The following is a 26,657-nucleotide window of genomic DNA, read 5'->3' on the forward strand; positions in this document are numbered from 1 at the left end:
GGGAATTATGATTTCACAAAACTGGAAGACTGGAGAAATTCAGTGGTACCTCGGGCTAAGTACTTAATTCGTTCCGGAGGTCCGTACTTAACCTGAAACTGTTCTTAACCTGAAGCACCACTTTAGCTAATGGGGCCTCCTGCCGCCAGAGCACGATTTCTGTTCTCATCCTGAAGCAAAGTTCTTAACTATTTCTGGGTTAGCGGAGTCTGTAACCTGAAGCGTATGTAACCTGAAGCGTATGTAACCCGAGGTACCACCGTACCAACTAAAGAACAATGGCAAGAGAAGCTGATGAACTATGCAGAACTGGCAAAAATGACAGACAGACTAAGAGAAAAAGACAACACTGACTTTGAAAAAGAATGGGAACCGTTTATATTATACTTGCAGAAACAAAGAAAGTCAATAGACTTGATGGCAGGATTTAAATAAACATTCACATTATTAGCATTAGAGAATTTGTGGAAGATAGAGAAATAGGATGGTGTGTTTTATTTGTAGGTTTTTAGGTTTTATGTTTTAAGGTTTGATGTTGTTGTATAAATATGTTACTAGTATTATTTTCTTTTAGGAAGTAGCAAAGTGGGTGAAAGGAGAAACAAACCAGAAACGAAAGTTGGGGGAAGTCCAGAAGGGGAGGGAGGAAGAAATGTATAGTAAATGTTGTGGATATGAGATGTATGTAATGAATGAAAAAGGAAAAAGAAGAAAAAGAATTTGTCGCTTTTAAGCCATCTAGGTTGGTGGCCATCTTTGTCTCCTGTGGCAGGGAGTTCCATAGATTATGCACTACATGAAGAAGCACTTTCTCTTCTCTGAATCTTTCAACATTCAGCTTCACTGGAGCTCCATGCGTTCCAGAGAGAAGGGGGTGGACTTCTCTCTGTCCATCCTCTCTGTGCCATGCCAATTTTTTTGTAATCCTCCGCCACTTGCAAAGTGTCTAACTTCTAAGGGAAAAAAGGAAGGTGTGGGGGCCAAGCCTATGCCTCCAACATGTCGCCCCATCTTTAATCTATTTACTTTCAGCACTTTCAGCCTGCTCTTCGTTGTAGCAAATGAACAACATCACAGCATGTCATACCAATGAAACAAGTTTAAAACAAAGAGGAAAAGAAAGGGGGGAAACCATATAACTAAATAACCCAATGGCAAAACGTTGTTTATACAATTGCTTTAGCACCCCCCTTCTCGCAAACGCTGGGATCTGGGTAAGCAGGTGCTGCCTGTCTAAACTACGGCGGAAACTGGGCAGCAGAAAAGAATGCTAAAATCAGGAATGAACACATTTTGGAGATGTGGCCTCCCAGTGCAGCTTACATGACTCAGCGGCGCACCAGTGCCCCCCCCCCCGATCTGCACATGGCACAAGCCACATGCATTAGTGCTCAAATAAAGGGACATTTAAGTCCAGTCGTGAACGACTCTGCGGTTGCGGTGCTCATCTCGCTTTACTGGCCGAGGGAGCCGCCGTTTGTCCGCTTCCGCAGACAGTTTTCCCGGGCCATGTGGCCAGCATGACTAAACCGCTTCTGGCGAAGCCAGAGCAGCACACGGAAACGCCGTTTACCTTCCTGCCGTAGCGGTACCTATTTATCTACTTGCACTGGTGTGCTTTCAAACTGCTAGGTTGGCAGGAGCAGGGACTGAGCAACGGGAGCTCACCCCGTCGCGGGGCCTCAAACCGCTGACCTTCTGATCGGCAAGCCCAAGAGGTACAGTGGTTTAAACCACAGCGCCACCCACGTCCCCAGTGCTCAAATAGCGCCTGGCAAATCTGTGGTTTAACTATTGTGTAAACACACTGTGGCAGCTGTGCTGTCTGGGGCTGATGGGAGTTGTAGTCCTAAACACCTGGCAAAGTCTGGCTTAAAGCATGGTTCTGTAGCTGGTAGACGCAGCAGTCGATTCACCCTGGAACATCCACCCTCTTGTTGGTGTTATGTATTGAGTTGAATAGGATTCAGAATACAGCAGTCTGATTGGTCCTAGAACAATGCAGCAATATGATTGGTCTGCAGGAGCCACCCAATCCAGCTCCAGGTGGAAGTGAATCCACAACCTGATTGGCCTACAGGAGAATTCCGGAATTAGCCAATCACGTGCGACCCATTGTGTAAATAATGTATATAAAGCAGATACTTTGGGGAAACTTCCATTCCTCCTCACCACTATGAGCTGAATAAAGAGCATGAAATCCACTCTCGAGTCTGAGTATATTTCATCCTCCCAGAACAAGATTGGTTGAGGAATGAGATGGTGGCAGATGGATGCCTCTCTGACCTATATGTGAACGACAGGTAGACACTACCTCACTTCCCTGAAACCTTTGGGAAAAGACGCCCAGATGATGCTGTCTGGGCTTTTTCTTGGTCTGTTCTGTTCTGCTTGCTGCCTAATTGATTTTCGGTTTCTTGTTCCTCGTTTCTCATTTCTACAGGGCTTTGGGTTCGTCTATTTTGTTTTTGTTTTTTGAACAGATGAGCTGCATCTTACAACTTATGCCTGAGGGTGGCATAAGTCAAGAGCATCGAAACAAATATATACTATCCTCAGATATTTTAGAAATAGGGACCGTTCTCTTGTGTATTTAGAAAATGCACAGCCTTTTATGTTAAGGGATGGTCTCTCCCTCCCTCCCTCCCCCTCACACACACACACACACACACACACACACCCTCCTGCTGAATGCTCTAGTAGAGTTGCGTGACTCTATTAATTTTGATTTCTCTCGATTTCTGGTTTTCCCAGTCCAAAGTTCAGTTCTCTACATCAGCTGCGATTCCGATTCCTGCAATGGCGGGGTTTGGGGCTAGATGACTGTTTGGATTTCTTCCAAATCTGCAATTCTATAATTCTACGAAAACCACACTTAGAAAAATGATAGCACTTGAGCTGCAGCATGCGCCCTTTGTGGTGCCTTAGTGCCCGTGCGCTCACCTGCATTTGCAGGCGCACTAAGGTCGAAATGCTTTTGGAGCTGACGGAGGGGGTCCAAATGAGATCCCTTTCAACTCTGGGGGAAAGGGAGGGCTGCAAGCAAAGCATCCTGTAAAAATGTATTCCCCTCTCTTTCTCAAGCAAAGCAGGAACAAATTACAGGCAGCGTTTTAATCTGGGACAGGTAGCTCAAAATAGGGACAGTTCGAATGTATTTTAGAAATCCAAATTTAAAACGCACCGGCGAAAACAGCCAATGTAGCCAAGTAATTCAGAACTGCGCCAAACTCAGAAGAACATAAGGAAATCTTGATGGAGGCCGAGCCGAGCCATCGTGACTAGTAGCCATCGATAGCCCTGTCAGAACTGGACTAATTCTCCTTGAGGTGCTTTCTAAGTGATCCATGTGACGGTCACCTCCAGGCTTGACTACTGTAATTCGCTCTACGTGGGGCTGCCCTTGAAGCTGTCCCGGAAACTCCAGCGGGTGCAGAATGCTGCAGCGAGGCTCCTCACAGGGTCTCTGCCATGGGAGCATATTCACCCAGTGCTTTTCCAGCTCCACTGGCTCCCGGTGGAGTACAGGGTCAGATTTAAGGTTCTGCTTTTGACCTTTAAAGCCCTTCACGGCCTAGGACCCTCGTACCTACGGGACCACCTCTCCCGGTATGCCCCATGAAGAGCCTCAAGGTCCATAAATAGCAACACCCTAGTGGTCCCGGGCCCTAAGGAAGTTAGCTTAGCTTCAACCAGAGCCAGGGCCTTTTCAGCACTGGCCCCGGCCTGGTGGAACACTCTGCCTCATGAGACCAGGGCCCTGCGGGATCTGATTTCTTTCTGCAGGGCCTGTAAGACAGAGTTGTTCCACCTGGCCTTTGGCTTGGAGCCAATTTGATTCCCTCCCCTCCCCCTCTTTCTTTTTTCTTTTCCTTCCTCCTCCTGCGATGAGGTTTCAATATTTTAATGTTGTATTTTAATTTTGTTTTTAAGTTGTATTCATTCAATTTGTTTTTATTATTGCTTGTTAGCCGCCCTGAGCCCGGCCTTGGCTGGGGAGGGCGGGGTATAAATAAATATTATTATTATTATTATTATTATTATTATTATTATTATTATTATTAAACTCCACCCAGGAAGTGGAGAGATGTGCCTCCTCTGTCAGCTCTCGTCCCGAGGCCTCTGGGTCCCTCAGACGACTTGTGGAAAAGCCCACAATATCTGTGATTGCTAAACGCACGCGAAAGAAATAAGGCGAAGTAACCACAAAGCATTCTGAAGAACTGCCTTTCCCCCCACAAGTTATCATCTGAATCTAGGACAGGGAAGCGCTTTCAACCTTGGCCTCCCCTTGCCGTGTCAAAAAGCTGCTTTCTGCCCTGCTGAAATCTGAAACCACACCTATGCTCGATGTGCAGAAATGAAGCAGGCACAAGCCTCCATCTGATACCACGTAGCGCGGCCTCGATTCTGAACCCATGACACTTTGCTCCTTAACCGCCCCGGATTGGTGGTTGAGAGCGGCTGCGGCGGTTTGTTGGCAATCGGAGACGAGCTCTTTGCAACACGCCCAGAGACCTCCTTGCCCTTGCCGTGGCTTGGCACGCCAGATGTGGTGCTGAAACCAGGCCGTGTGGTCCGATTGCTGCTGAAATTTGGCCCTGCTGCAGGGATGCCCCCCTGCAAGGTCTTCTCAAGGAACAGCAGCCCCTGCAAGCTGCCTAATTGATCCTTTGCCAGGCTGATGGCAGAGAGCACTCTTCTTTGCATTCCGCCACGTGGCACTAGCAAACTCGGCATTCGCCACTGGCATCTTGAGCCAGGGTCCTTGTGTGCGGCGGTGCCTGCAGGCCTTTCAGCCCGGGCTCCTTATCGCCCGCCTGTTGCACAACCCTCTGTCCACGCCCGGTTGGCATCCTCAGCTGTTTCAACAAAACCCTGCCTTGCCCCTTTCTTGTTGCCACAGTAATGCAAAACAATCCTTCAACAACCCCGATTGGGGCCGGATACCCCACCGTGGGTGGTTAGAACTGCCTGGCATTTTATGGGCGATGGATGCAAGCTGTCCTGTTTTCAATATATATATACATTTTATGGTTATTTCACATGTAGTATACAGCAGGCAACGAAAGTAGCAGCACATCTGCCCTTTCTCAGAAAGATGCGTAACAGCAGTCTAAAGTTTACGATGCATACGAAAGTCTCTCGGCCAATAAGTGTCTCCAGATATTTCTGTGGTTCTGGAGAGATGTTGTCTCCATTGATCGTCTCATATAGGAGATAAATGAATGCCGGGTGTAATAAAAGGGTAAAGGACTCAACTTGCTTCTGACCGTGCTAACCTGGCATCTGAGATCGCACCGTGCGTCTGTCGACAGGCCAACATTTAGCAATTTCTAAATGAGCAGCTACCAGCAAAAATGTCAGCGTCTCCCAGTGAGATAATTGTTCATTCATCTATTATTCCTAGCAAGGCTAACAAAGGAGTTGGATTTGTATTTGTTTTAAGTTCTAAAGACAAAAGTGGGGGGTGCATTAACCCCGCCTGGTAAACAGAACCCGGGGTGTCTTCCTCTTTAATCCCAACTAGATGGGCAATGGTTTGGGTTGCTCAGCTGTGTGTGTGTGTGTGTGTGTGTGTGCCAGCGGCTGGGGGGGACGACACTCTGTACATGCTCAGGGGTGTTAACACACACAAAAATGTAATAAAAACATTCCTTAGAGACCAACTAAGTTTGTTACTGAGGTGCTACTGGAAGGAATTTTTTTATTTTCTTTCAACTACAGCACACCGACACGGCTACCGTAAAGGTAAAGGGACCCCTGACCGTTAGGTCCAGTCGTGGCCGACTCTGGGGTTGTAGCGCTCATCTTGCTTTATTGGCCGAGGGAGCCGGCGTACAGCTTCCGGGTCATGTGGCCAGCATGACTAAGCTGCTTCTGGCGAACCAGAGCAGCGCACGGAAACGCCGTTTACCTTCCCGCCGGAGCGGTACCTATTTATCTACTTGCACTTTGACGTGCTTTCGAACTCCTAGGTCGGCAGGAGCAGGGACTGAGCAACGGGAGCTCACCCCATCGCGGGGATTCGAACTGCCGACCTTCTGATTGGCAAGCCCTAGGCTCTGTGGTTTAACCCACAGCGCCACCTGTGTCCCTACCTGTAACAAAAAAATGTGTTTGCTTTGCTGTTGCATCACTTGTTCCAAGACTGCTGCCCTGGGTATCTGGGAGAGGAAAGGTGGGTATAAATTAAATTGCTACTAAAATAATGTTTTGAACGGTTCCTATTTTTGTCTGTAAGCCAACTTAAGTTCTGACAGGGGGAAAGGAAGGAAGGAAGGAAGGAAAAGAAAGAAAGAAAGAAAGAAAGAAAGAAAGAAAGAAAGAAAGAAAGAAAGAAAGAAAGAAAGAAAACTACTACTACTATTATTAGGTAAAGGTAAAGGTACCCCTGCCCGAACGGGCCAGTCTTGACAGACTCTGGGGTTTGTGCGCCCATCTCACATTTATTGGCCGGGGGCCAGCGCTGTCCGGAGACACTTCCGGGTCACGTGGCCAGCGTGACAAAGCTGCATCTGGCGAGCCAGCGCAGCACACGGAACGCCGTTTACCTTCCCACTGGTAAGCGGTACCTATTTATCTACTTGCACCCGGGGGTGCTTTCGAACTGCTAGGTTGGCAGGCGCTGGGACCGAGCAGCGGGAGCGCACCCCACCGCGGGGATTCGAACCGCCGACCTTTCGATCGGCAAGCCCTAGGCGCTGAGGCTTTAACCCACAGCGCCACCCGCGTCCCACTACTATTATTATTACTGCAGAAATATTCTGAGCTGATTCTTTATAATAATAATAATTTATTAGTTATACCCCACCCATCTGGCTGGGTTTCCCCAGCCACTCTAGGCGGTTTCCTACAAAAGATTAAAAATACATTAAAATACATCAGTTATTAAAAACTTCCCTAAACAGGGTTGCCTTCAGATGTCTTCTAAATGTCAGATAGTTGTTTATTTCCTTGATATCTGGTGGGAGGGTGTTCCGCAGTGCAGGCGCCACTACCGAGAAGGCCCTCTGCCTGGTTCCCTGTAACTTGGCTTCTCGCAGTGAGGAAACCCCCAGAAGGCCCTCGGAGCTGGACCTCAGTGTCTGGGCTGGACGATGGGGGTGAAGATGCTCCTTCAGGTATACGGGGCCTTTGAAGCTGTTTAGGGCTTTAAAGGTCAGCACCATCACTTTGAATTGCGCTTGGAAACATACTGGGAGCCAATGTAGGTCTTTCAAGACCGGTGTTATGTGGTCTTGGCGGCCGCTCCCAGTCACCAGTCTAGATTTGCTTTATTCAAATCAAACCACAGAAATCTCCAGGGTGATGGCAGAGATAGGTGAAACAGTTCGAATTCTCGAGAGCCATAAAGACCCAGTTTTTAAAGAGCTATCCCCATACGGACGAAAGACGAAACTAAAATTCCTGGTACTGGCCCAGAGGTTTTTCCCAGGCTGGAGAGCCCACTGTGACTGCTCTGGGGTCAAGACAATGCAGCTTAAAGCAGAGGCAAAAGCTCCATCATGGTTGCCCTGGGCAATGTCTTCAGCTCTGGCGATTCTCTCTGGAGATTCTCCTCGGGAGCATCCGACATTTTTCAAGCTTCTTTCACAAAAATAGAAGAAGAGCTTTGCTGGAAGAGAGCTAAGGCCCGCCAAGTTCAATGGGCCCTTTCCCACATTAGCCAAGCAGATGTTTTGGGACGTGAGGCCAGTCGTTTTCTCTGCCTTCCCTCCCCCAGCAACTTTTACTCAGCAGTAGGGGTGGGCAGATCTGCCCATTTTGGTTTCCATTGCTCATCCTTCCAGTCTTATATTCAGTACATTTGCACATCAGCTTCCAAACGTGGGATTCTTAATAATAATAATAAAAAATAAATAAAAAATAAAATCCTCATGAAAATTCCCCAGCAGTTTAGTGAAATTTCCCACAATGTATATGCTTTTGAACGCATGTGGGGCTACCTTTGAAGGTGACCCGGAAACTACAACTAATCCAGAATGCGGCAGCTAGACTGGTGACTGGGGGCGGCCGCCGAGACCATATAACACCAGTCTTGAAAGACCTACACTGGCTCCCAGTACGTTTCCAAGCACAATTCAAAGTGTTGGTGCTGACCTTTAATGCCCTAAACGGCCTCGGCCCAGTATACCTGAAGGAGCGTCTCCACCCCCATCGTTCAGCCCGGACTCTGAGGTCCAGCTCCAAGGGCCTTCTGGTGGTTCCCTCACTGCGAGAAGGGAAGTTACAGGGAACCAGGCAGAGGGCCTTCTTGGTAGTGGCACCCACCCTGTGGAACACCCTCCCACCAGATGTCAAAGAGAAAAATAACTACCAAACTTTTAGAAGGCAGCCCTGTTTAAGGAAGCTTTTCATGTTTGATAGGTTATTGTATTTTAGTGTTTCGTTGGAAGCCGCCTAGAGTGGCTGGGGAAACCCAGCCAGATGCGCGGGGTATAAATAATAAATTATTACTGTTGTTGTTGTTGTTACTGTTGTTGTTGTTGTTGCAATTTGGCCCAAAATGCAAATTTCAGAGACGTGCGAAATTTTGAAGGCTGGTTTTATGGACTGGCTGCATGCAGAGGAATGGTGAAAGGCACCAGCTGGGGAACCCCCAAGGGAATCCCCAGGGTAAGAAGGGTTGGGAGTGGTGGTGGGGTGATGATGAGAGGGAGAAGAGGGAGAAGACTGGTTGGAGGAGGTGTCAGAAGCTGGAGAGGCAACAAGGTTTAGTGAGCAGGAAGAATCTGTGGCAGAGAGCAGTTCAGAATCGGAGGCAGAAGCTGGAGAGGAGGGAGGCCAAGAGGCAGAGATGAGGCAGGCTGTGTCTCTCTCTCCTGGTCTCCCAGGACCAGAAGAGGGATGAAGAGGGTGGAGCAAAGATGGACAAGATGACAGAGTCTTAGATTGCTTGGGAAGGACTTGGGGGAGGAGGAGATTTAGGGAGCTGTGGGAAGGCGGGGACCTTCAGGCCTCGCAACTGCCTCGTTGGGGCAAGATCTACCAGGAAGAGTTGCTGTGCTCACTAGGCTCACTTCCTGAGCTGTTTCGTTTCTTCAAATAAAAAGTTCACTGAAGCCGTGTGAGTTGTTGCTGACCTGTTCCTGGCACCTGCTCTTGCCAGGTTCTGCGCTTCGGTTCACATAGCATTTTGGAAAGTGTGAATCACACGGGCTCGCTTTTAAATGCAAACTTTATTGAATTGCTCCCCAACCCTCTTCAAAGCCACCCTATCTCTGATCCAGAAGGTTACATAGAGCCGTCATGACTAGGGAGGGGTGAATCGGTCCATTCTGGTTCTCTCCGTTTCTCATTTTCACAAACTTAAATTTGGGTTTCCACATTTCTGCAGCAATGTGCGAATTTTCTTTTAAGAAAGCACCCTCCTGAAAGCTCTCGAACGTGTTCATGTGAATTCCTCCTAATGCCATTTTGTCTGCAGATTTAACTTTTTAACATTTTTGCCCCAGATTTCTCTTAACCAGAGTACCTTTTCATTCCCGGTCTGTGGTGAGATTTTCATGGTGCTGAATTCTCAAACTTTCTACCCACAGGATAGAGGCTGAGCTCCACCAGTCACAAAATGGCGGTGCAGGGGCAGAGCCACTCACAAAATGGTGGCAAGCGAGGACAGAGTTTGGCAGAACCCAATATCAATTGCTGACATTGTTTTCTACTGATATCTGGCCCATCTTTGGAAACCACCACACTCTTTCCCACAGCATTTCCCCTGTGGCAAGGAGTTCCGCAGCTCAGCTTTCCTTGAAACATGTGTAGACATTTGCTCCGGGGGTGTTATGACTCAGCCTCCCCGTTTTAGGCAATATTTGCTGATCCAGAGATTCTAAACAGAGATGCCTTTTTCTTTGATAGATTTCCCTTTCCACCCCCACTGGCCTCTCAAAGTCTTTTTACTTATTTCCTCTCCTTTCCTGCTTTCACGCTTGATTTGTACCCCATTCTCCACTCCCCAAACTGCCACTTCCTTTGACCCCTCGGTCATTTCTTCCTCCTGCAACAGCTTCCCTCTCTTATCTTCTCCCATTTTGATCTCAGGTGGTTAGTTTGTTTATTCCTCCTCTTCCTAATATATCCATTTTTTATCTCCCATCCTGATTCCCTTCAGCGCCTCCCCTGGCCCGTTCTCATTAGAGGGAGAGAGATCTACCTCTCCCTTGAGGATCTCTGTCTCCCAGCCACCTCTACTCAGTGTGCAAACCACCTTTGGGAGTTGGTGGTACTGGTCAAATGAAGAGGCTGTTGCGGTGAAATGAGAATGAGCGGTTAGGGGGGAAAGAGGGAGCAAACAGGGAGGCGGAGGCGTGGGAAGCGGAAGAAATAATAGGGTTCAGTGAGTGAGAAGAGGCTGTGGCAATGCGCTCTGTGCCTTTGAAGGTGACCCGGAAACTACAACTGATCCAGAATGCAGCAGCTAGACTGGTGACTGGGAGTGGCCACCAAGACCACATAACACCGGTCCTGAGAGACCTACACTGGCTCCCAGTACGTTTCCAAGCACAATTCAAAGTGTTGGTGCTGACCTTTAAAGCCCTAAATGGCCTTGGCCCAGTATACCTGAAGAAGCGTCTCCACCCCCATCGTTCAGCCCAAACACGGAGGTCCAGCTCCGAGGGCCTTCTGGTGGTTCCCTCACTGCGAGAAGCAAAGCTACAGGGAACCAGGCAGAAGGCCTTTTTGGTAGTAGTAGTAATGATAATAACTAATAATAATATTAATAATTTATTTGTACTCTTATTTCCCCAGCCACTCTGGGTAGCTTCCAACAAAGATTAAAAATACATTAAAATGTCACACATTAAAAACTTCCCTGAACAGGGCTGCCTTCAGATGTCTTCTGAATGTCAGGTAGTTGTTTATTTCGTTGACATCTGATGGGAGGGCATTCCACCGGGCGGGAGCCACCAGCAAGAAGGCCCTCTGCCTGGTGGTCTATGCCCTCTGTGCTCGACTCCGGCTCCTGAGAACTAGGGAATAGGAGTGTTTGGGGCACTGTGGCACACCTATAAGGGGCCCAGTGCCCACGAGAGCTGTAGGGTTAGAAAAGCACCCACAACATGATCAAGTGGGTGGGGTGACTTCCCGATGAAGAACGGTTGCAGCATTTGGGACCTTTCAGTTTAGCGAAAAGGCAAGGAAGTGGAGACAGGATAGATGTTCATAAAATTGCGTGTGGTGGGGAGAAAGTGGGCAGACTAAGGTTTTTCTCCCTCTCTTCGTGACACCAGAACTTTTGGATTGGTGATGAAGCTGAATGTTGGAGAATACAGGACAGATAAAAGGAAAGACTTCTTCGTGGTTAGACTATGGAACTCCCTGCCACAGGGAAGGCCACCAACTTGGAAGGCTTTAAGAGAGGACAAGTTCATGGAGGAGAGGGCTATCGATGGCTGCCAGGCACAATGGCAGTGTTCTGCCGACACAGTTGGAGGCAGCGATACTTTTGAATACCAGTTCAGGGCCTGATCCTGCAGGGCTCTTCTTACACTGCTGTAGGTGGTTTAATAAGACTGCTGATCTGCAAGTCAGGTGCACACATGACCTGGTAACTCTGACCTGAGGTTGCCGTCGCCTTGGCTTCAGAGCACCTCCTCTGCTGGGTCGACTCTCTGTTTCCGCTGACTTAGCTCAGCTTGCGGCTTGCCTGCGTGGGTCCGCATCGCCCTTGTGCACTTATGCACAATATTGCAGTGCAGGCAGCATTTCCTGCAACAAGCCGTTCAGCCATCGGGCGTTTGGAGGGTGATTCACGGCTTCCCCTCCTCTTTTGCAAATGAAAACCGGCCTTTCGACTTCATCTTGGGGCCTCGTCTATCTCCAGGGAAATGTTTACAGAAGGAAGAAATGAGGACAGAAGTGGGGAAAGGTTATGGGGGTGAAGAAACTGCACTCTGCATATGGTCAGAGACATACTGTATTTTTTGCTCTATAAGACTCACTTTTTCCCTCCTAAAAAGTAAGGGGAAATGTGTGTGCGTCTTATGGAGCGAATGCAGGCTGCGCAGCTATCCCAGAAGCCAGAACAGCAAGAGGGATTGCTGCTTTCACTGCGCAGCGATCCCTCTTGCTGTTCTGGCTTCTGAGATTCAGAATATTTTTTTTCTTGTTTTCCTCCTCCAAAAACTAGGTGCGTCTTGTGGTCTGGTGCGTCCTATAGAGTGAAAAATACGGTATTTTTCTGAGAACAGGCAAACTCCCAGATAATGCTGCCGCAGATAATGAACCTACCAGTGAACTGTTTTCTCTCAAATGATCCTGTCGGTCCATTGTAATCTTCCGAGGAGGCTCACCTCCATGTCCTCCAGCTGCAGAAAACTTTGGCCCTCCAGCTGTTGCTGAACTACAACTCCCATCTTTCCTGGCCACTAGGCATGCTTCCTGGAGCTGCTGGGAGTTGTAGTCAAAAAGATCTGGAGGGTGCTAGATTGGCAAACGCCGATCTAAGCTGAATTGGGCTGGGCCCTCCCTGCCAAGGGACGCCCATTGCACCCATTTTCCCCATGACTTTCCTACACCACGCAAAGCGATTCATTTTCTAGCAGACGTTCAGCCTGCCCAGCTGTTAATTCTAAATAAATTTTAATCGGGAGGTTAAATGTTTTATCTGCTGTTTCCTTTCTCCCTCTCTCTCATATTGCTTTTTGTTTTCCTTATTCGTCTTTGTCTTTTATATTTTATCTTCCTTTTTAACGATTATTGGATTGCAAAGTGGCTTAGGCATTTCTTTAAGTGGAGAATGGGAGATAAAAACACTTTAAGTCAATTAGCAAGTAATGCCATATCATTTACATTTTTAAAAAAAATAATAATACGGGAAACTTTTTATTTGTTTGTTGATATTGGCCGTGAGCTTCCAGAATCTTCTGGCTGGCTGGCTGGCTGGCTGGCAGCAGCCTCAGCGTGGGCCTCTGGTCTGATTCAGATGGGGAAATCTTGAAAAGAGGTTGGGGGGAGGCTCCAGTTCATTTGGTAGGGTATCTGCTTGGCCTACGGAAGGTCCCAGGTTCAGTGCCCAGCATCTCTAGGTCAGTCTTTGAAAGACTCCTGCTGGAAATCCTGGCGAGTCCCTGCCAAACAGTGTAAACACTGAGCTGGCTGGAGCAATAATACTGAGCTTGCCAAAGCAATTTTTGTTGTTGTTTAGTCGTTTAGTCGTGTCCGACTCTTTGTGACTCCCTGAACCAGAGCACGCCAGGCACTCCTGTCTTTCACTTCCTCCCGCAGTTTGGTCAAACTCATGCTGGTAGCTTCGAGAACACTGTCCAACCATCTCGTCCTCTGTCGTCCCCTTCTCCTTGCGCCCTCCATCTTTCCCAGCATCAGGGTCTTTTCCAGGGAGTCTTCTCTTCTCATGAGGTGGCCAAAGTATTGGAGCCTCAGCTTCAGGATCTGTCCTTCCAGTGAGCACTCAGGGCTGATATCCTTCAGAATGCAGAGGTTTGATCTTCTTGCAGTCCATGGGACTCTCAAGAGTCTCCTCCAGCACCAGAATTCAAAAGCACCAGTTCTTCGGCGATCAGCCTTCTTTGTGGTCCAGCTCTCACTTCCATACATCACTACTGGGAAAACCATGGCTTTAACTATACAGACCTTTGTTGGCAAGGCGATGTCTCTGCTTTTTAAGATGCTGTCTAGGTCTGCCATCACCTTTCTCCCAAGGAGCAGGCGTCTTTTAATTTCGTGACTGCTGTCACCATCTGCAGGGATCGCCAAAGCAATAATACTGAGCTAGCTGGAGCAATAATACTGAGCTAGCTGGAGCAATAATACTGAGCTTGCCAAAGCAATAACACTGAGCTAACTACAGCAATAATACTGAGCTAGCCGGAGCAATAATACTGAGGAAAGACTCCTGCCGGAAATCCTGGAGGGTCCCTGCCAAACAGTGTAAATACTGAGCTAGCTGGAGCAATAATACTGAGCTAACTACAGCAATAATACGGAGCTAACTACAGTAGTACCTCGGGTTACAAACTTAATTCATTCTGGAAGTCCGTTCTTAACCGAAGATTCTTAACCCGAGGCACGCATTCCCTACACAGGCCCTCTGCGGCCCCAGAAGCGGATTGCGTTCGTATCTCAGGGCAAAGTTCGCAACCTGGAACACTTCTTCTGGGTTTGTGGAGTTCGTAACCCCATGCGCCCAAGCATGGGGGACAGGTTCCATAATGGAGAAAGAGATCTGTTGTGATCAAATTACAGTGGTGCCCCGCAAGACAAATGCCTCGCAAGATGAAAAACTCGCTAGACGAAAGGGTTTTCCGTTTTTGCGTTGCTTCGCTAGACGAATTTCCCTATGGGCTTGCTTCGCAAGACGAAAACGTCTTGCAATTTTTTTTTAAAGCCGCTTGAAGAGGCGCAGTTGCGACGGACCGTGCTCCGCAAGACGAAAAACATTGCAAGACGAAAAGACTCGCGGAACGAATTCTTTTCGTCTTGCGAGGCACCACTGTATATGCCCCAAGCCCAGGACAGCCACGGACCATGTCGACAACACTGAGGGTTGGGTACCCAAACTTCTTGGGCCTGAGGCTGGCACAGGTGGAAATGTAATAAAATGTCATAGGCGCTGCAAAATACCCATTTCACAGAAGAAAAACTGACGCTGGTCAGATTCTCCCCGGAAACAGGAAAAACACCTGCCCACCGCCACCCTGAAAACACAGGACACTTGGAGACCATCGTTATTGGCTGGTGAGACGCAATCACATACTAGCAAATTCAGGTTACATGAATATTCAGTTTGGTTGGGAGGTTTCACACTACAAACCCACTTCTCCCCAAAGATCAGACTGTTTACAAAAAGGAAAGTGATGCAGAAATGTAGTGGAAAGTGCCGGATAATATTTGCTGCAATGCGACATCATCTAACCTCCCCACAAACAAATTAGGATTAATGTTCATTAAACAGCCACATCTATTCTCCTCGCACAGAAACCAGGCTCAGCGCTCAATAAACAACGTCATCTGGAAGGAGCTTTGGGTACAACCCTTCAGTTTTGCCTTCTCTCCGTTCCTTGTTTCCCCAGCCTTACATTCAGTTCTCCACATTAGCTTGCAATTTATTCATTTTATAAAGCGCTCGTGAACATTCATCCGCATTATAGTGCAAATTTCTCCTAATATATATTTTTTATGTGCAATTTCCCTTAATACACACCCTTTCCCTTTTTCCTTTTGCAAAGCAGCTTGTCCTCTTATGATGCAATTGTGTATAATATTTTTTTTTACTAGCATAAGCACACTTTGCCTGTGTATCTCTCTGCACGTTACTTGCCTAGAGAACTGCATTACAAAATTTTGACGGGTGCAGATTTCCAAGGACGGCTGTGTTTGCATTTGCACCTTGCTTCTGAAAGCACAGGATTGTATCTGCTCTGGCACACTAACCTCAAAAAGCGAGAATTGAGTTTGGGGCCCCTTAAGTGGGGTGAGCTCCCATTGCTGGGTCCCTGCTCCTGCCCACCTAGCAGTTCCAAAGCACGTCAAAGTGCAAGTAGATAAATAGGTACCGCTCCGGGGGGAAGGTAAACGGCGTTTCCGTGCGCTGCTCTGGTTTGCCAGAAGCGGCATAGTCATGCTGGCCACATGACCCAGAAGCTGTACGCCGGCTCCCTCGGCCTATAGAGCGAGATGAGCGCCGCAACCCCGGAGTTGGCCACGACTGGACCTAACGGTCAGGGGTCCCTTTACCTTTACCTAAGTGCAAACTGAACCTTGAGTTTCTCCTGAATTCCTGTCTGGAAGCAACCAGAGACGAGAAAGCGGACCGCCCCAGCCAAAACAACAGCAGCATCCACCCACTCCTCTGAATGTGCAACCTCCAAGCAAACAACCCTCTCTTTAAAAATCAATTTTTAAAAAAGTAATTGGAGGGGTCCTGGCAGATGCCAAGTGGGAGCATCTATAAGCACCTTGAGGACCCCATAATTTGGAATAAGACAGCTACCTCTGCTCCTAGCACCTGTGGCTTAGAAAGCACAGCTCCTTGGACTGGCAGCGTGTTTCACACCTGCTTGTAGGTATCTCTGTTTGCCTAACCCTTGTTAGGAGGCCTGCAGAGACACACCCGAGGAGGAAAGATAACAGGATCCGACTCTTGCCGCCACCTTTGGTCAGCCCACGGATCCGGATTCGCAACCAGTTGCCCGAGGAGCCCCAGCAAATTCAGCTGCCTGGCACCCCTCCCCTCCTTGCCCACCCTGATCTCGCCCTTTATTTCAGAAAGGCAAGGTGTGTTCTGGAAATTCCACCAGCTGAGGCACAAACAGCAAGCTGGCTGCTCTCTCGGTGCCGCAGGATGTGGTCCAGGAGAAACCCAGATGTTGTTGCTGTGTCTCGTGACACACATAACTCCCTGTTCCAGAGCCTCCTCCTTTATCTCAGCTTTCCCTAACTTGGTGCCTTGATACTACGACTCCCAGGAGGCCCAGGGGTACTTGTGGAGGTGGAACGAGAGAGGGTGAGAAGCATGTTGTGGTGGTGATAATGCCAAGCTTGCAGGTTTGAGCCCCGCTGTATTCCAGGGGGTTGGACTACATGATCCTCAGTGTCGCATCCAACTCTACAATTCTTGAAGCGAGAGGTGGGCTATAAGTATAAATCGGTGGAAGTGGGGGGTGGGGTTACCTGAGGGGAGCTGCTGAGCTGTGAATGACTATCAGGCTTCGGAAATCTGGTATCACTGGATCAAGGTCACCAGTTGTTGAATTACTTCAACTGGTTTTAATGTTGAACAAACGGCCCTTTCAAATTTCATTGCATTCTTATCTTCCTTAGTAAGGTAAAGGGACCCCTGACCATTAGGTCCAGTCGTGGACGACTCTGGGGTTGCGGCACTCATCTCGCTTTCCTGGCCAAGGGAGCCGGCGTACAGCTTCCGGGTCATGTGGCCAGCATGACTAAGCCGCTTCTGGCGAACCAGAGCAGCGCACGGAAACGCCATTTACCTTCCCGCCAGAGCAGTACCTATTTATCTACTTGCACTTTGACGTGCTTTTGAACTGCTAGGTTGTCATGAGCAGGGACCGAGCAACGGGAGCTCACCCCGTCGTGGGGATTCGAACCGCCAACCTTCTGATCGGCAAGTCCTAGGCTCTGTGGTTTAACCCACAGCACCACCTGCATCCCTTAGTGGGGGCATGCAAATCTCTATTCTGATTAATGTTTTTTTATAAAGTAGGGGGCACCGAGGATGAGTTTATGGAGCCAAGTGGCCCCAAAATTTTCTGGAATCACTAATGTAAATAATAATGATTAAGGTCTTAGGGTAGCGAACTAGGTCACAAAAAAACAACAGACCCTGGGAAGGATGTGGTCTGAGAGTTTACAGTATCTCTCCTTGCCCACCCTCCCCTGCTGGTCCTGAAACCATAAAACTCAATAGCTCAACTGATGCTTGATGATGGGGCTGCTGGAAATTGCAATCCACATTTGGAGGGCAACAGGTTGGCAAAGCTTGAAACCGCACTAGGCCCATGGATCCTGGCCTGCTGCACCTCTCCGGTGTTATCAGATAAAGGTCCCTACCCTCCAACATTTCTCCAGTGAAAATAGGGATGTCCTAAGGGAAAGCGACTTGCTGATCAGAAGGTCGGCGGTTCAAATCCCCATGATGGGGTGAGCTCCCGTTGCTCGGTCCCTGCTCCTGCCAACCTAGCAGTTCGAACGCACACCAGTGCAAGTAGATAAATAGGTACCGCTCTGGTGGGAAGGTAAACGGCGTTTCGGTGCACTGCTCTGGTTCGCCAGAAGCGGCTTAGTCATGCTGGCCACATGACCCGGAAGCTGTACGACGGCTCCCTCGGCCAATAAAGCGAAATGAGCGCCGCAACCACAGAGTTGGCCATGACTGGACCTAATGGTCAAGGGTCCCTTTACCTTTACCTTAAGGAAAAGCGGGGCATTCCAGGAACAAATCAGAAACCAGGACGGCTTCTGTGCTGGAAAATAGGGACACTTGGAAGCTCTGGAAGTTTCTTTCGCTGGGAGTTTTTCTAAAACTAAGATACAATATTGGCAAATTGCGTGAGCTCTCTCAGCTCCCGGGCCAGGCATCCTGGAAGAGGTTGGCACCCTCAGGCGGAAACTGCAGATAGACTCGCCTCGACTTGGCTGCCTCTGCGGCAGGATGTGGGGCAGCTGAGGAGATGCAGGAAATCGACAGCACCTCAGGGAGTCTGGCTGTTTTCCATGCCAATTCCGGTCATGCCAATTTGCTCACTTCTGCAGTGTGGGCGGGTTGTGAGGCGGCGGGGCAAAAGAACTTTGAGCCCGGGTTTTGGCATGGCTGCTTTGGGCCTGGACGTGGCTGGCAAACCCAAAGGTTTTGGAGGGGCGGAGGCAACACTTTTCCTAGGAAGGCCCCATAGCTGTGGGGAAGGGGAGAAGCAGGGCTTTGGGAAGTAAGTGGGTCTTGCAAATGGGGCAAATGCCTCAGAGTCCCATAATAATAATAATTTATTATTTATTATTTATACCCCGCCCATCTGGCTGGGTTTCCACAGCCACTCTGGGCAGCTTCCAACGAAGCACTAAAATACAATAACCTATTAAACATTAAAACTGCCACTTTTATCTTATACCTGTGTAAAGGTAAAGGGATCCCTGACTATTAGGTCCAGTCATGGCCGACTCTGGGGTTGCAGTGCTCATCTCACTTTAATTGGCTGAGGGAGCCGGCGTATAGCTTCCGGGTCATGTGGCCAGCATGACTAAGCCGCTTCTGGCGAATCAGAGCAGCGTACAGAAACGCCGTTTACCTTCCCACCAGAGCGGTACCTATTTATCTACTTGCACTGGTGTGCTTTCGAACTGCTAGGTTGGCAGGAGCAGGAGCTCACCCCGTCGCGGGGATTCGAACCGCCGACCTTCTGATCAGCAAGTCCTAGGCTCTGTGGTTTAACCCACAGACCACCCGCATCCCTATACCTGTGTACGTCCTGTTAAACTGCAGTTCCCAGGATTCCTGTTGTTGTGGGTGGGAAAGAGAGAGATGCTTTTAAAATGCAGCGTGTGCACAGCTTACACTGCTCCGAGCCTCTTGGGGAAAGGGTGAGATGGTAATCAATAAGAATAATAATTGGTGAGAATAATTCTCCCTGTGCCTTATGGTCGTAGAAATGCAGAGTTGAAAGGAACCATGGGGGGGGTGTAATGTAGTCCAACCCCCTGCTTAGGGAAGCTATTAATGTTTAATAGGTTATTGTATTTTAATATTCTGTTGGAAGTTGCCCAGAGTGGCTGGGAAGCCCAGCCAGATGGGCGGGGTATAAATAATAAATTATTATTATATTATTATTATCTTTTGCCCAAAGTGAGGCTCGAACCCACAGCCCTGAGATTAAAAGTCTCATCAGTTGCCAGCTTCTTATTATTCGTACCCAGGCTTGCTCCTGCGCCTTAATGCCCTGTAGGCTTTATCAGTTGATAACGCTTAGAATCATAGAATCATAGAATCATAGAGTTGGAAGAGACCACAAGGGCCATCGAGTCCAACCCCCTGCCAAGCAGGAAACACCATCAGAGCACTCCTGACATATGGTTGTCAAGCCTCTGCTTAAAGACCTCCAAAGCAGGAGACTCCACCACACTCCATGGCAGCAAATTCCACTGTCGAACAGCTCTTACTGTCAGGAAGTTCTTCCTAATGTTTAGGTGGAATCTTCTTTCTTGTAGTTTGGATCCATTGCTCCGTGTCCGCTTCTCTGGAGCAGCAGAAAACAACCTTTCTCCCTCCTCTATGTGACATCCTTTTATATATTTGAACATGGCTATCATATCACCCCTTAACCTCCTCTTCTCCAGGCTAAACATGCCCAGCTCCCTTAGCCGTTCCTCATAAGGCATCGTTTCCAGGCCTTTGACCATTTTGGTTGCCCTCCTCTGGCTTATCTCCCAGCTTTGCAGACCAGGATGCTCTTAAAAGCAGGGGAGGAGGCCTCACCCCTCTCCTCTTTTGCAACCTTGCCATTGCCCCATCTGCAAAGAACGGAAATGATGAAAGCTTCCCTTCTCATCAGAATCCAGCCTCGTCAGCTGCCGGCCCTCCAGAGTTTCTGAACAGTCACGCTACCGTACTATTCCCTCTAGCCCACACATGCACCAGGTCCCTCACGCGGGAGAAGGGCAGGGCCCTTTCCAGGACTGATTCACATGTCTGAGGCCGGATTCTGCTCTGGCAGCGGCCATGGACTGGGAAAGGCAGCAGGAGAATTTCTGGGACCGTTCCGGACGCTGCTAGGAGGACGGGTTAGAGAGGAAAGGCGACGGGGAGGGAATTGGCAACTGCAAAATGTCTGCGACAAACGTTCCTGAAAGAAAGGGGCTGAAGGGTAATAGAATAGTTGGAGGGGGACCCAAAGGTCATCCAGTCCAACCCCATGCAATGTAGGAATCTCAATGGCGGATCAATGTTTGCTTTCAGGACATAAGAAGAGCCTGCTGGATCCGGCCAATGGCATCCGGCATCCTGTTCTCACAGAGGCCAATCAGATGCCTGTGGGGAACCAGCGAGCAGGATTTGAACACAGGACCAACTCTTCCTTCCTGTGGTTTCCAGCAACCGGGAACCAGAAGCATTTCTGCCTCGAAACATGGAGGCAGAGCGTAGCTAGGAGCCATCAATAGGCTTCAACTCCTGCCACTGCCAGCTGAAAAGGAAGGAATCATTGGTGCCCTGGTTCTAGTTTTCTGTATTAATACAGGCAGGTTATGTGTGAGTGTCTGTGTGTAGGGTAGCCAATTCCTTTGCTGGCTCACGCTCTTCTGCCTCGGTCCTGTATACCTGAAGGAGCGTCTCCACCCCCATCGTTCAGCCCAGACACTGAGGTCCAGCACTGAGGGCCTTCTGGTGGTTCCCTCATTGCGAGAAGTGAGGTTACAGGGAACCAGACAGAGGGCCTTCTCGGTGGTGGCGCCCGCCCTGTAGAACACCCTCCCACCAGATGTCAAGGAAATAAGCAGCTATTCTATCTTTAAAAGACATCTGAAGGCAGCCCTGTTCAGGGAAGTTTTTAATATTTAATGCTGTACTGTTTTTAACATTTGATTGGGAGCTGCCCAGAGTGGCTGGGGAAACTCAACCAGATGGGTGGGGTATAAATAAATTATTATTATCATTATTATTATTATTATTATTATTATTATTATTATTATTATTATTATTATTATTATTATTTTAACAACAGCTTGGTTGCCAGAAACCTCACAAGCAGCGGCGGAGCAGGCCGATTGGGCATCTGGGATGGCATTTGTGCCCCGTGCCTAGGGGCGGGGCCAGCTGCCCGCAGGGGTGGAGCCTCCGAGGAATCTGCCTGCCTCCTCCCACTCAGCTGACCTATAGCTGGGGGGAGGCGGCAGGCGGACCGTTTGGGGTAGCACGGAGCCTCCGGGCCCCCAAGCCACCGCGTCACTCCCAGGAGAGACGCATGGCCCCGCTGCAGGCCCCGCCTGGCATTTTGTCACCCCCCTCAGTGGTGACACCCGGGGTGGTCCGCCCCCATCGCACCCCCCTTCCTCCGCCCCTGCTCACAAGGTGGTGAGCTCTTCCTCACTGGAGGTTCCCCCCTCCCAGCAGAGGTTAACCATCAGGGATTCTTCAGCTGTGATTCCTGCGTTGCTGCGGGTTGGGCTAGATGACCCTCAGGAGTCCCTTTCAACTCTGCAATTCTGTGTCTTGAAAGCCTTCTGATCCTAAGCTGCTGTGAAATGCTCCGAAATGGAGCCAGTTTTGCTCCAGCTGTTTAGCAAACCCTTTTTTTACAACCGAAACACTACGCTTTTCTTGGCCGTTGCGTTTCTTCGATTGGGCAAACAGCAGGAAACGGAGGAAGAAAAGGAACAGGAAAGATATGGAATAGAAAGCAGGGAATGGGTGCGAGGTCTAACCTCTTATCTCAAGGCACACACATTCCTCCTCTGCTCCCAACATTTTGCCTTGCTAGCTCTACACTGGTCTCGCCTTCTCCCAGGCTGAACAGAGATCTGCCGTCATGGTGATGTTATAGATCAGCCTTCCCCCACCGGGTGCCCTCCAGATGTTTTGTACTACAACTCCCACTGGCCACAGCACTGCCAAGCCTTTATAGTTCTTCCTGGCCCCAGTTAAACTTCCTTTTAGCAGCAGGAGGAGCAAGGCAGAAATACAGGCTGAATGTCACTGGGGTGTGTGTTTCAGGGCCAGATCTAAAGGGCACGCTTAAACGACCGTGTGCCCCAAACCCAACAAGGGAACTGCTCTCTCTCTCTCTCTCTCTCTCTCTCTCTCTCTCTCTCTCTGTGTGTGTCATAGCTGTCAACTTACAGATTTGAAAATAAGGGACCAGCAGCCTCGAAAATAAGGGATCAGCAGCCAAAATAAGGGATCAACAATTACTTTGATAAAATACATATTTTGTTGCATGCAAATGGCTTTAGATACCTATTAGGTCCATAAATTACCATATATCATATTTTCAACACACACAAAAAGCAACAATTTGTTGTTGACAAAGGACAGCTGGACATAGAAAGGGCCGCATTACCTTCAGTAGCTTATTTAAGGGACATCATCAATAAGGGACAGCAGCGGGACATGGCGCTGGGATAAGGGGCTGTCCCGCCAAATAAGGGACGGTTGACACTACGGTGTGTTTGTTGGATTGACCTTTCTGCATCAGAGAAGCCTCTAGCCCCAACTTCGCTTCCAGCAGAGCTCAGGTGGCTTCCAAGGAAGGCATGAGGACAATGGGCTTCCTCTGCTGTTCCTCTCCAGACTCTGATATTCAGAGATAGACTGCCCCTGAACCCGGAGATCCTTCATGTCATGTTATTTTTGTTTATGACAGCTATTGCACAGCAACAGGGGCCCTGGAATTCAGATCGGAAGCTTGGTCTCCCATCGTCCCTGACCTAGATATCTGTCGTGGTTAAATAACTATTTGCAGACCCATCTGCGTAACTGTCTAATCTCATGTGTGTGTGCATCTCTCGGGCGAGGAAGTCTGTGACATGCTGATCGAACCACGTCAACCGCACCACGGATCCCAGCTTGGTGTTGACAGCTTCTGCACAACGCCCTCTGTCACTTGGGGTCTCTGTGAAGTCACTGCGTGCACAGAAAGACTGAGCCGTCTATCTCAATGTTGTCTACACAGACCAACAGAGGCTCCCCCATGTCTCAGCCCTGCCTGGGGGAATCCCGGGGAAGGGGTTGAACCTGGGACTTTCAGCTGCTCCAACCACTGAGCCACAGTCCTTCCCCTACAGAAAGCAGGTTGCAGAAAGCTCCCAGCATGGGACAGTCTTGTGCACCCTCCTCACTCGCAGGCAGGCGGGAGATGAAAATGTGGCACAGCGTTTCCTGTTGTGGCCTTCGGCCCAAACCCAGTGCAGGATACGGCTGTGGAAAATCCTCCTGCAACAGCCACCTGAGGCCATGTGGAAGGCCCAGGCAGTGGCAGGTCATGAGATGCTTGACTCTCCCACTGTGCTCACAGGTGAGCAGTCGCGGGGCTCCCTAGTCTTGAGATGGAGCCGGTTGGCTCACGATTCTTGACCACCTCGGATGAAAACTGCGTTGTCTCAGTTGCGAACCTGGCTGACCCTTATCATGTCACTTCCTGTCCCCAAGACATTTATCATTATTGAGCCAAGGCATTTGCCACCACTGAGCCAAGACATTTGCCATTATTGAGCCAAGACGTTTGCCAGCAGTGAGCCAAGACATTTGCCATTATTGAGCCAAGACATTTGCCATTATTGAGCCAAGACATTTGCCACTATTGAGTCAAGACATTTGCCACTATTGAGTCAAGACATTTGCCACCAGTGAGCCAAGAAATTTGCCATTATTGAGCCAAGACGTTTGCCACCATTGAATCAAGACATTTGCCACCATTGAATCAAGACATTTGCCACCATTGAGCCAAGACATTTGCCACCAGTGAGCTAAGACATTTGCCTCCATTGAGCCAAGACGTTTGCCACTATTGTCAAGACATTTGCCACTATTGAGTCAAGACATTTGCCACCATTGAGCCAAGACATTTGCCACCAGTGAGCCAAGACATTTGCCTCCATTGAGCCAAGACGTTTGCCACTATTGAGTCAAGACGTTTGCCACTATTGAGTCAAGACATTTGGCACTATTGAGTCAAGACATTTGCTACCATTGAGCCAAGACATTTGCCTCCATTGAGTCAAGACATTTGCCACCATTGAGCCAAGCTGCCCTCCCTCACCTCACCAGCCCCCCTCCTTTATCCCTCCCTGCCCCCCCGTGACCCCCATGGCAGTACTTACCGTGAGGGGCAGAGAGCAGATGACGAAGATGACCGTCATGAGGGCCAGCAAGATGAGGTGGTCCACCTCCTCCTCACCTTGGCCAAGCCAGCTCTTGCGCCGCCGCTGCTGGGCCACGTTGATAGAGCCTCTCCGCCGGGCCCTCTGCTTGCGGTACATCTGGCAGAGGCTGATGATGACCAGGCCGTTGCAGACGAAGATGGCGAGGATCAGCAGCGCCATCAGCGTGGCGTAGGACAGCGAGAAGGCCGCCTTGCTGCGGTCGCCCCCCGTCAGCTCCACGTCCATCTGGACAAAGCACCAGGTGCCCGGGCAGTACTGCTTGTACTTCCCAACGCCCAGGAAGGGCAGAGCGCAGAAGAGGGCGCTGAAGGCGTAGGTGGCGGGCAGAGAGAGCTTGGCCCACCGGCGGATGTTGTGCTGCGAGTAGAAATAGGGGTAGGAGATGGCTAGGCACCGCTCCACCGCCATGGTGCAGAGGATGAGCATGGCGGCTTGGCTAAAATACATCATCGAGAAGGCAAAGAGGTCGCACAGCCAGTGCCCTCCGTCCGCCAGGCCCAGCACGGTGGCGTTTCGCGAATAGGCCACAAAGACCACGGGGCTGACCACGCAGGTGCCCAGCAGGTCCGTGATGGCCAGGCCGGTCACCAGGATGCAGAAGGCCGAGCTCTTCGTCCGCAGCTCCTTCCGGTGGAAGCCCAAGATGGCCAAGGCGGCCATGTTGCCCACCACCCCTGCCGCAAACATGAAGGAGCTCATTCCGGGGTTGCCGTCCTTCTGCAGTCGGGTCAGGCTGCTGCAGTCCTCCGGAGGGGTCAGGTTTGCTTGCGGCGCTTGCATTGGCACAAAGAGGGGGCTGGAGGTCTCGGAGGGGGAAGGCCAGCAGGAGAAAGGGGGAAGCTTTGGGACTTCTTGTTCTCAGATGTGAGGCCTCAGAGTTCCGAGAAGGAAGGAGGCGGATGGTGGGTTCAGATCCTTCTCCTCCTCCTGCTTTCAATCCCCAATTAATTCACGTTGGAGGGCAGCCCCTCGTCACGACAGACGAGCCCGGAGTCCAGTTCCAGAAGCTGTGAAAGACGACATCAGAGTCCAGCCGATTACGGAGCAAGAATCCAGCCGGCGTTCCGGGGATAGGGTCACGACGGGGTCATGCCCCCTGGCTAAAGCAGGTGGAGCTGGGACCCCCCTCCAAAAAGGACTGTGTGGTCCTGGGTTCTGTTCCTCCCAGCTCTAGAAAAGTCAGAGAGCAGGAAGAGGGGCTAAGCCGAGGCAGAGGCGTCCGGGGCTCTGTTTCCTCTGCAGCTCAGGAGTTCCCAGATGTGACAACTCTGGGCTGGTGTATCTGAGGACGGAGCCTGCCCCATCCCATCCCTGGCTGGGTGCGAAGAAGTCTGCTTGCTTCCGAGTGAGTCGCCCAGCGTCGAAAGTGTGTCTGGCTGCTGCCGGCTTTGCGTGGGTGAACATCTGAGCTGTCAGGAGCTCGTAAGGGAGTAGCTTTCGACTCAAGTAGGCAGGCGGGGACTGGGGAGAGACAGGGTGGGTGGGGCTTGGCCTACCCACCCAATGGGTGCTGATAGCTTTCTTTTTTTCCAACCAGACTCCCACGCTTCTCTCTCTCTCTCTCTCTCTCTCTCTCTCTCTCTCTCTCTCTCTCTCTCTCTCTCTCCCTCTCCTTCCTTCAATGACTGCAAACTGGCTCGTCTGCTGAGTAAAGGCACGAGAGCTTTCCCCGTCAGCGAGACTCATTCCTTATTATATAGACAGAGCCCCCACCCACCCACCTGCTCTAATGCAATCCAGAGGAAAGTTTGCTGCAGGCTCCCCAGGGCTGCCTAGTAACAGGAACTTAAGTCATTTAACCACAACCAGACCGTAAGAATTTGCAACGAGGAACTTGCTCCCTCGGGGGGCAGCGATGGCCGCCAACTTGGAGGGCTTTAAACGAGGCTCAGACAAGTTCATGAGGAGAAGAAGAAGAGGAGTTTGGATTTGATATCCCGCTTTATCACTACCCTAAGGAGTCTCAAAGCGGCTCACATTCTCCTTTCCCTTCCTCCCCCACAACAAACACTCTGTGAGGTGAGTGGGGCTGAGAGACTTCAGAGAAGTGTGACTGGCCCAAGGTCACCCAGCAGCTGCATGTGGAGGAGCGGAGACGCGAACCCGGTTCCCCAGATTACGAGTCCACCTCTCTTAACCACTATAGGTAAAGGGAACCCTAGGAGGGAAGGCATAGTAAATGTTATGAATATGAGATGTATGTAATGAATGAAAAAGAAAAATGAATAAAATTTTAAAAAAAATAATAGATGACCCATGTGGTCCCTTCCAACTCTACAATTCTATGTTTCTATGACTAGGTTAGC

General features: G+C 49.8%; 1 protein-coding gene across 1 annotated transcript in view; it reads right to left on the reverse strand.

Moving 5' to 3' along the window:
- Nucleotides 1–25,787, reverse strand: part of PTGIR (prostaglandin I2 receptor) — a 38,843-nt gene extending 13,056 nt beyond the window's left edge. The window contains exon 1 of the mRNA XM_081200561.1: nucleotides 24,289–25,787. Coding sequence (XP_081056687.1) covers nucleotides 24,289–25,131 — 843 coding nt within the window. The 5' untranslated portion in view covers nucleotides 25,132–25,787. The remainder of the gene's footprint in view (nucleotides 1–24,288) is intronic.
- Between the last annotated feature and the right edge of the window lie 870 nt (nucleotides 25,788–26,657).

The sequence above is a fragment of the Podarcis bocagei genome (genome assembly GCF_964188305.1).
Source record: "Podarcis bocagei genome assembly, chromosome: 7".
Lineage (NCBI taxonomy): Eukaryota > Metazoa > Chordata > Lepidosauria > Squamata > Lacertidae > Podarcis > Podarcis bocagei.